This window comes from Myotis davidii, unplaced genomic scaffold (genome assembly GCF_000327345.1).
Source record: "Myotis davidii unplaced genomic scaffold, ASM32734v1 scaffold327, whole genome shotgun sequence".
NCBI lineage: Eukaryota > Metazoa > Chordata > Mammalia > Chiroptera > Vespertilionidae > Myotis > Myotis davidii.
In genome coordinates, this window is record NW_006298628.1 from 5662392 (window position 1) to 5672822 (window position 10431).

At 41.0% G+C, this 10431-nt stretch overlaps 1 protein-coding gene across 1 annotated transcript in view; it reads right to left on the minus strand.

The window, feature by feature from the left end:
- Positions 1 to 2388: 2388 nt before the first annotated feature.
- Positions 2389 to 10431, minus strand: part of LOC102764126 (keratin-associated protein 9-1-like) — a 9065-nt gene continuing 1022 nt past the window's right edge. The window contains exons 2-5 of the mRNA XM_015570803.1: positions 7533 to 7615; positions 7295 to 7397; positions 2971 to 3209; positions 2389 to 2402 (exon numbers count right to left, since the gene is read on the minus strand). Coding sequence (XP_015426289.1) covers positions 2389 to 2402; positions 2971 to 3209; positions 7295 to 7397; positions 7533 to 7615 — 439 coding nt within the window. The remainder of the gene's footprint in view (positions 2403 to 2970; positions 3210 to 7294; positions 7398 to 7532; positions 7616 to 10431) is intronic.

A 10431-nucleotide genomic window follows, 5' to 3' on the forward strand; every position in this document is an offset into this window, starting at 1 on the left:
TAGCAACTTTCAAATATGTGATACAGTATTTTTTACTGTAGTCATCATGCTGGACATTACAGCCCCATGACTCATTTCTTTCATAGCTGGAAGTTTGTACCTTTGACCCTCTCACCCATCTTGCCCATCCTGCAGTCCCCACCACTGGCTACCACCAATGTTTTATTTTTAGATTCTAGATATAAGAGAGATTATATGGTTTTCGTATTTGTCTGACTCATCTCACTTAGCATAATGCCTTCTAGGTCTATGTTGTGATAGATGGAAAGATGTAGTTTTTATGGCTGAATAATATTCAGGGGGGAGGGTGTGTGTGATAGATATGCAGGTTGTGTTCATACCTTGGGTATTATAAATAATGCTGCAATGAACATTGTTGGTGCACATATCTTTTCAAGTTAGTGGGGCTTTTTTTCAGATGAATACCCAGAAGTGGCATTGCTGAGTCATTAGGCAGTTCTATTTTTAATTTTTGAGGAGCATCCATACTGTTTTCCACAGTGGCTATGCCAATTTAAAATTCCACCGACAGTGCACAAGAGATTTCTTTTCTCCACATCCTCACCAACACGTGTGAGGTCTTGTCTTTTCGCTTATTTATCCTTGTAACAGGTATGAAGTGATATCTCATTGTGGTTTAAATTTGCATTTCCCTGAGATTAGTGATGTGAGGACCTTTTCGTGTACCTCTTGGCCATCTGTATGTCTTCTTTGGCAAAATATTTATTCAGATCCTCTGTCTATTTTTAAATTTAATGTTTTATGAGTTTGGGAGTTTTGTCTTCATTTTGCTATGGAGTTTTATGAGTTCTCTATGTATTTTGGATAATAACCCTTATCAGATGTATGATTTATTTTCTCTCTTTCAGTAGTTTGCCATTTCATTTTGTTGATGGTTTCCTTTGCTATGCAGATGCTTTTTAGTTTGATGTAGTTCCACTTGTTTATTTTGCTGTCTTTGCTTTCGGTGTCATATCAAAAAAAAACACACAAAAAACACAAAAAACCATTGGCAAGACCCATGTCAAGGAGCTTATTGCCTATGCATTTATCCAGGAATTCTGTGGTTTCCAGTATTACATTCCAGTCTTTAATCCATTTTGAGTTAATTTTTGTGTATGCTATACTGTAAGATAGTGATTCAGTAACATTCTTTTGCAATGTGAGTGCCCAGTTTTATTTCAACACCATTTTTAAAAAGACTGTCCCTTTCCCATTTTGTATTCTTGGCTCCTTTGTCATAAATATATTGACCGTTATATGAGGGTTTATTTCTAGGCTCTGTATTTTGTTCCATTGATATATGTCTGTATTTATGCTAGTTCCATACTGTTTTGATTACTATAGGTTTGTAATATCATTTGAAATCAGGGAGCAAGATACCTCCAGCTTCGTTCTTGTTTCTCAGGACTGCTTTGGCTAGTCAGAGATATTTGGGGTTCCATATACATTTTAATATATTTTTACTTCTGTGAAAAATGCCATTAGGATTTTAATATGGATAGTACTGGACCTGAATATTGTTTTTAGTTTGGACACTTAACAATATTAATTCTTCCAATCCACGACCATACAATATATTTTTGATTGTGTGGTCTTCAGTTTCTTTCATATATATCTTTACTTTTCAGGGTAAAGGTCTTTCACATTCTTGGTATATTTATTCCTAGTTATTTTATTCATTTTTATGCAAATAGAAATGAAATTATCTTAATTCCTCTTTCTGATAATTCATTGCTAGTATATAAAAATGCAATATATATATATTTGTAACCTGTAACTTTCCTGAATTTATTGATTAGTTCTAAAAGTTTTCTGAGTCATCTTTAGGTTTTAAAAAATATATGTAATATTACTTCAACTGCAAATAGAGTCAGTTTTACTTCTTCATGACCAATTTGGATGCCTTTGTTTAAGAAAAACCTATTTTTACTAATTACTCTGGCTAGGACTTTCCGTAATATATTAAATAAAGTGGTGAGAGTGGCCAGAGGAGTTGCATGAGTGGCTGGACAGCGCCTGAGGCAGGAAAGGCTCCCTGCACTCATGAGAGCTGCAGATGCGGTCCCTGCTGCCCGAGCATGTCGCTGCAGGGACCTGACACGGGAGGAATGTTGTAAACAACATCATCTGTACATATGAGGGATTATTCCTGCCACTGTTGAGGTAGAAAATTAATTGCACTCTTGCTAGACCTCAGCACTCAGTATCATTGCTACTTGTATTGACCTGTGAGCATTGGTGCCTTGAGCAGGAACAGAAGACCCCATCCTGGATCTCAGTCTGTCCATTATTACATGACATCACACAATAGATAATAATTCATGGAGGTCCATTTTGCAGCTCTAGTTGGATGCTGCACATGGTGTGCAATAGGTATATGACTTCCTATGTCAGGAATACTGTACAGTAAAAGAAAACACAATATGGGATTTAAAAGGTACTGATTTTATTAAGGAATGTGTAAGATTCCCTGCATCCAGGGAGAGGTTACAAAGTGATTGTGAAAAGAAGAAATAGGATAAAAACTATGCATATTATGATTATGAAGATATTGATCAATTGCAGAAACCTATTAAATATTGTGAAGATGAATTACTTAGAAGGAGCAAGACATCCTGGCTTAAGAGTCAAAGCAAGAACATGACTCCATATCAAGGATGCAGGAAGCTGGCAAATGATCCATAGCATGGGAGAAAGAGAACCGAGTGAAGGCCTCTACACTGCATCTCAAGCCTCTGAGCAGGCTGATGCATGATAGAAATGGGAGTGGTGGTATGCTGGCTGTCTTCGAAGTTTAGGAAGTGAAATTGTCCACATGGCAAATCAGTTCACAGATGGTATTATTTCCAGTTGGTGGTTCTTGGGGGAAGACTCATCAACATGAAGGCTGGCAGCAGCTGGACACACAGCAAGGGCAGCAGCAGCAGCTGGGCTGGCAGCAAGTGGTTCTCCAGCAGGTGGTCTGACAGCAGGTTGGGTGGCAGCAAGGCTGGCAGCAGCTGGACACACAGCATGGGCGACAGCAAGGCTGGCAGCAGCTGGACACACAGCATGGGCGACAGCAAGGCTGGCAGCAGCTGGACACACAGCATGGGCGGCAGCAAGGCTGGCAGCAGCTGGACACACAGCATGGGCGGCAGCAAGGCTGGCAGCAGCTGGACACACAGCTGGTGGACCCGCAGCAGCTGGACCCACAGCAGGTGGGCCTGTAGCAGGTGGGCTGGCAGCAAGGGGAGCAGCACATGGTGTCAGGTGTGGAGGGTGGGATCCTGTTCAGAGGTGAGTTTTTCGGATTCTGATGACTCCTTTCTTTCTGGAGCTTTTACACCTGTGGCCCCAAATGTTGGCACCAATGGCCCGGGTTTTCCTTGTTCTTGTTTACATTTTTAGTGTTGTCACTTGGAAAATTTTGAAGAGGAAGTTGTTCCCTAAATGTAATTAATCTCTTCAAAATAAGTTCTTAATCTTTTTTTTTAATTGAGAATAACTCATAGGAACCTTTCTATAGATAAATAAGAAATGGTCACATTATCAGTATGTTCCTGCTTCATAATCGGGTGGGTCCTCTGCCCCCTAGAGCGCCTGCTGCCTGGGCAGGTCGCAGTGGTTGGTGACTTGATGCCCAGTCTGTTTATTCCAGAGTCACTTAGGTCACTGACTGCACACTGTCTTTCTTTTTGTCATTAAGGTAGTAATTAGATCAGGAAAGATGATACCTGAAGTATCATTGAGTATGAACATGTGCAAAAGTTTTTATGGCTTAACATTCATCTTAAAAAGTGCTCAAATATATAATTTCCAAATTGGTAAATTGTTATTAATTTTCAACTTGATAAAAGTTCTCAAAGTGAACACATCCATGTCACCCTGGTTGAGATAGAATCTCTCCCTCATCCCCTTCAAACTACAGGGCTCACTCATCCCCAGAGGTCATGAGTTTAGGCTGTTCTTAAACTTTATATGAATGAAATAATGTAGAATTGGCTACTTTCTCTTCATATGATGATTGTGAGACTCAGCTTCCTTATCTGAGCGTCCACCCTCCTGGGCCTCCTGCATCTTTTGCTCATCGGGATCCCTTTGCTCAGTCAGAAGGCATTGCAGAGCAGCTCCTCCTCTCATTACACACCTTGTCCCCTGATAGGCCTGCTGCGGCATCGCATTCCCTTCACTCTGATCTCCGACATGTGTTTCCTCGCCTCGTGCGATGCTTCCTGACAAAGGACAGCATTTCCCTGTTGACTGCATGAATTTTATGATGTGCATTTTCCCCCAAGGCCCTTGTCACTAACCTTGAAAATGGATCTTGATTTGTAAGATGAAGTTCAGAGTTGTTTCTCAAAATATTCTAGGTGTTATCGGATTCTGGTGTAGTGGAATGAGATCTCCTTATCCTGTACAGTCTCGGCCATATCTTACCATTCTTATTACTCGTGACTATGCTGTTTTGTAAGGTGCTTCTAGTTTGCCTTATCCATTTTCTATACTATAGTGCCACCAAGATTGTGCATCTATTTACCTCTGTTTTATCCTCAGCCGTAAGTTTTCTAAAGTAGAATGCAACATATTTTGGTTAAGGGAATTAAATTCATATGGAAGAGTCCCCAATTCTTGTTCTGGCACTCACTAGCTCTATGTTTTGGGGGTAAAGATAGAATACACTTAAAACAACTCATGAATTGTTTCTCAATATACTGTGTGATCTCTTACAAATATATCTTCATTTTTCAGCTACCATCTTACATATATGTCTGCCAATGGATTAATCTAGAAGTGTTTTCTTTCTCTTCCCCCTCCCACCTATATTACTGGTTCAGTCTGTCTGTAGTCAGATACCTTTATGAGAGACCCCAATTCTTATATTTTCAAGGGGTGTTACAGAAAAAATATATTCATCACCCTTATTATTTATAGAAAATAGTTTTTCTTCTCTTTCTCAATAATCTAAGATAGTATCTCTTTTGGTAATCTTTGAATCCTTGAGTTAATGCAAACTAACCTCGGTTTACAAATTATAAATATTAAAACAAAGTTATTAATGAGAAATCATGGCACATCCATGGAGAGTTTAGTGCTCATCTCAGTGACTAAAAAAATACATGAGTGGCAATTTTCAGCACAATTCCATTTGACTCCTTCAAACCCTACTTGGTTATATATATGAACACGGACTACCTAAACTTCAGTGACTGATGGCCCCGATGGCAGCTTTTATGCCAGATGGAGAATTTTTACTGCAACAGATGAAAAACTTTTGGTCTGCAAAGGCAGTGGAAAGAGGATATATTCCCAATGAAAAGAACTGTGATTAGTACAATGATTGTGTGTGTGTGTGTAATTTTGTATGGGAGGTGGTCGATGGCCTCAGAAAACGATGTTTATCGGCTACTTGCAAATGGTGAAAGGCCTGATTGATTTATCTTACCCCTGGAAGAAGCATGATTGGAAGATAAAGGCATTTGGAGAAAAATCGTGTCCATGGAGATGGTGTGTCAGCAGATGATGATTCCTCTTTGTGTGCCACATCAGTGCTCCCGGAGAGCATCCACCACTTAGGAAGCTCTGGACAAGTACAAGTTGGTATAACTCACGTTGTCCAGGTCCTCAGGTGCGCCGGTACTTGCACAGGGGCATGAACAAAGTAGCCATGGTGGCAGGGATTGAGGCAGGTGTGGACCCACAGCACAGGTCCCGTCTCCCCACAGCTGCCTCCGCTGGATGTGCTGTCATCATATGTCGGAACAAGAGGTGAGTTGGTATCGATAGCATCATTTATGAAGACTAACCACCCCAAGTGGACCCAAGTGTTCCACTCGGATCACTTCCACACTGAAAAGGCAATCCTTCCTTACCTTGATTGCACGTTTGGCAAAAAAAAATTGTCTTCCCTGTCTGCAGTGCTATCCACCAGCTTACAGTATTGTCATAGGATCCTGAATAGCATCACTTTGGGCCAAGGGACCCACTCTGTGATGAACAATGTCAACAATAGGCACATAACCATGGATCTACTTGTCCTACCGTGCATCACGTGACAGAAATTGCTGGCCTGGTAAAAAATTGGACTGGTCTCTTAGATGTGCAGCAACGACACCACCATAGAGGTGACAACATACGGGATGGATATATTGTCTTCTGGATGTGGACTGTACCTTAACCCAATGGCCGTTACTATATCATTAACGTAGTTGTCATCGAATGGGAATACACACGGGCTGGGCAGACGTCAGAGTGAATCTCCTCATGTTAACCACTAGTGACACACTTGGGAATCTGTGTTTCCCGTCCCATCACGGCTACAGACCCTCCTGGACTGAAGGTTCTACTCTTGTGAGAGCACATTTTTGTCAGGGACATCATCTAAGTCAGAACGATCATCGGGTCAGTTTGGAATGTCATAGGAATAGAGTAGCAGGCAGAGGATGCAGCTCCTATTTGGTGAGGGACACTTAGCAGGAAAGGTAGAGAGCAGGGAGAAGTGCATCGGGAATGTGGGCATTTACTGAGTGGTGCATGCCCCGTGACAACATTCACCCGAGGCTGCTTTGGGATGTAAATGTGCGTGCCTTTGGGCAGAAACAGAAGACTTTCCTGGATCTGAGTCAGTCCAGTCTTAGCTACGTGACCTTAATCAATTAACGGGGGTTCCCCCCTACAAACAGAGATACCTCTTGTGGGGCTGTTACGATGCTCAGTAGGGATAATGCATATAGTATGCAGTATGTATTTATATCCCTGTGTCAGGAATTCGGTGCAATAAATAAAACACAATATGGATGAATTTTATGCTATAGAATTTATTAAGAAACAAAGGGTAAGACTCCTGCAGTTAGGAATACAGTTCAAAGTGATCCTAAAAGAAGAAAGCCTATTACAAGAAGCATGACTACATTGATAAGGACCATAAGATTATGAGGATTATTTATCAGTTGTAAAACCTTTTAAAAATTATAAGAATTTGTTTTTCTAAGTTACACAGAGGGAGAGGGTGAAGACCTTGACTACAGACTCAAAGCAGAGACCATAGCTCCATATCGAGGATGCAGGCAGCTGGCACATGATCCACCAACCCGGGAGGGAGAGGATCAGGGACTTCCTGTGCACCCCATCAGGCTGATTCAGAAGCTTGTATCAGGCAAATGAGTCCCAGAAAATTATGGTCAAGCATGCTGGTTGCTAAGTCTAGGGAGTGAACAAGTCTCCAAAATGGCAAGTCAGCCGAAGATGTTATGCTCAGATGGTGGTTTTCTGACAAGGTGATCAGCAGCAGGAAGGCTGGCAGCAGCTGGACACACAGCAAGGGCGGCAGCAGCAGCTGGGTCGGCAGCAGGTGGTTTTACAGCAGGTGGTCTGACAGCAGGTTGGGCGGCAGCAGGGTGAAAGTAAGGCCAGTCCTAGACCACAGGACCGGCTGCAGCAAGGCTGGCAGCAGCTGGACACACAGCATGGGCGGGAGCAAGGCTGGCAACAGCTGGACCCACAACATGGGCGGCAGCAAGGCTGGCAGCAGCTGGACACACAGCAAGGGCGGCAGCAGCAGCTGGGTCGGCAGGAGGTAGTCCGACAGCAGGTGGTCTGACAGCAGGTTGGACGGCAGCAAGGCGGGCAGCAGCTAGACCCACAGCATAGGCTGCAGCAAGGCTGGCAGGCGCTGGACCCACAGCAGGTGGGCTGGCAGCAAGGAGAGCAGCACATGGTGTCAGGTGTAGAAGGTGAGTTTCTGTTCCGAGGGGAGTTTGTCAGATTCTGGGGACTTCTTCTGTTCTGGGGTTTTATACACTGGGCCCCCAATGTTGGGACCAATCAGTAAGACTTTCCTTGTTTTTGTTTATGTTGTTTTGGTAATCACAGGGAAATTGTCAAGAAGGAAGTTGTTCCCTACATGATATGAATATTTAGAAAATTGGTGTTTAATGTGTTCCTTAATTGAGAACAACTTTTTGAAACTTTTATAGATAAAAGGAAGTAGTCACAATATCAGCTTACTACTAAAAGCAACCTATAGATTCAGTGCAATCCCCATGAAATTTTTCATGTCAGAAATAGAAAAAAAAATCCTAAAATTTATATGGAATGACAAGAGATCCAGTATATCCAAAGCCATCTTGAGAAAGAAGAGCAAAGCTGGAGGCACCACGCTCTCTGATTTCAAACTATTTTACAAAGCTATAGTAATCAAAACAGTATGGCATTCGGCATAAAAACAGACACATAGATCAATGGTAACAGAACAGAGAGCCCAGAATTAAACCCAAATATATATGGTCAATTAATTTATGACAAAGAAGCCAAGAATACACTATGGGGAAAGGTCAGTTTTTTTACTAAATGGTATTGGGAAAACAGTGAAGTCACATGCAGAAGAATAAAACTGGGCCACTATCTTACACCATATGCAAAAATTAACTCAAAATTTTGAGTTAAATACTTGAATGTAAGCTCTGAAACTATAAAATTCCTAGAAGAAAGCATAGGCAGTAAGCTCATTCTCATAGAAGTTGGCAATAATTTTTTGGAGTTGACACCAACACAATGGCAAAAAAACTAAAAAAGTGAAACTGCAGCAAACTAAAAAACTTCTATGTAGCAAAGGAAGGAAAGAATCAACAAAATAAAAAGCCAACCTACTGAATGGCAGCAAATATGTGCAAATTGTATAGTTGATGCTGGGCTAACTTCCAAAATATATAGAGAACTTATATAAGTCAATAGCAAAAAAATACAAATGGTCACACCTTAAGTCATTATAGAACATCTCAAAACTCAAAAACTGACACAGTACAATCCCCAGAACTGGTTCAGATTTTACCTGTATTACATGCACTCATGAGTGTGTGTGTGTGTGGGGGGGGGGGGGTTCTATGCAGATTATCATATGTACTGTATGGATTTGTGTAATCACCATCACAATTAAGATACAGAACTGCCCTTCTCCATAAGGCTGTATCTTTGTAGCCACACCCACTCCCTCCCACTCATCATCCGACACCCCTGCCCACCACTACTCTGTTCTCCATCTCTGTAATTTTATTTCCAGCATGTTTTACAAATGGAATCTTATAGTGTGTAACCTCTGTGATTGGTTTTTCACACTCAGCATCCTTCCCTTGAGATCATGCATGTTGTTCTTTGTATCAATAGCTTGTTCCGTGGGGTATCACAGTTTATGTGTTCCATCATTCACCCATGAAGGGCCCCTCAACAGTTTCAAGTTCAAAGAGCTTTAGACATGCTTGCATAGGTGACTAAATCTAAGATGAAAGTCACAGCCTGTCTTAGATCTGAAAGAGTCGTTACTAATCCAATATATGGCACCTGATTTGGGGAGCAGTAAGTATACCTAAATTTCTTGGGAGTATTTATATTAACTAGCCATACTCCCTAATGTTGTATTCACCCTCAGCACCTCTATCTCAGGTATAACCGCATAAAAAATGTTACTGCTGGTATCAGATAAAAAAAAAAAAAGATTAAACAACCCCTACACATCTCTCAGCAGAGATTAAAGCAGTTTAGAATGAAAAACGCAAAGGTTTTCCCCCGTGATAGCAACCTCAGTATAAGTTCACACTCATTGCCAACCACTTTCTGCCATGACACTCTGAATTGCACAATGCATGCCAACTCTGATACATTAATGAACATGAATATTATTCAGAAAGGAAATGGTTTAAAAAAAAAGGAAGGAAATCCTGCCAGTTGTGATAAAATGGATGGGCCTGGAAGATATTATGCTAAGTGAAATAAATCAGTCACAGAAGGACGAATACTGCATAATACTGCATGAATTCACTCATTTGAAATATTAAATACACAAAAGGAGCATAGAATAAAATTTTGGTTTGCAGAGGCTGGCGTAGTAGGAAATGGTGAGCTGTTGTTCAATGGGTATAGAATTACAGTGATACAAGGCAAATAACATCTACCGATCTGCTGTACAACGTTCTGGCTATAGTTGACAATATAGTATGGTACACTTAAAATCTTGTTAAGAAGGTAAATCTTAAGTTAATGTTCTTACCACACACACAAAAAATGAAGGGGATGGAAAGAAATATTTTTGAGGTGATGGATTATTTAGTACCTTAATTATGGAAATGGTATTATGGTACATGCATATGTCCAAACTCATCAGAATGTATACATTAGAAGTGTAATATTTTGCATATTATATATTCCTCAATAAAGCTGAGGGAAAAGAAGAAACATCAAAATTTTATGACTTAGTTTTTCCTCGTACACCAGTTACTTATTTCCCATCTGAAAGTCTGGAAAATGGTCCCTGATGCACAGCGGGGAGAGGAAATATCCTAAGAGTCGTATTCTCATGCCAGCGATGCCCTGATTCACATTCAACACTTCTCTGCCCACCTGACCCACAATGAATGAGACATCAAACTAAAATGAAGCTTTTTCCCCCTAAGTCAC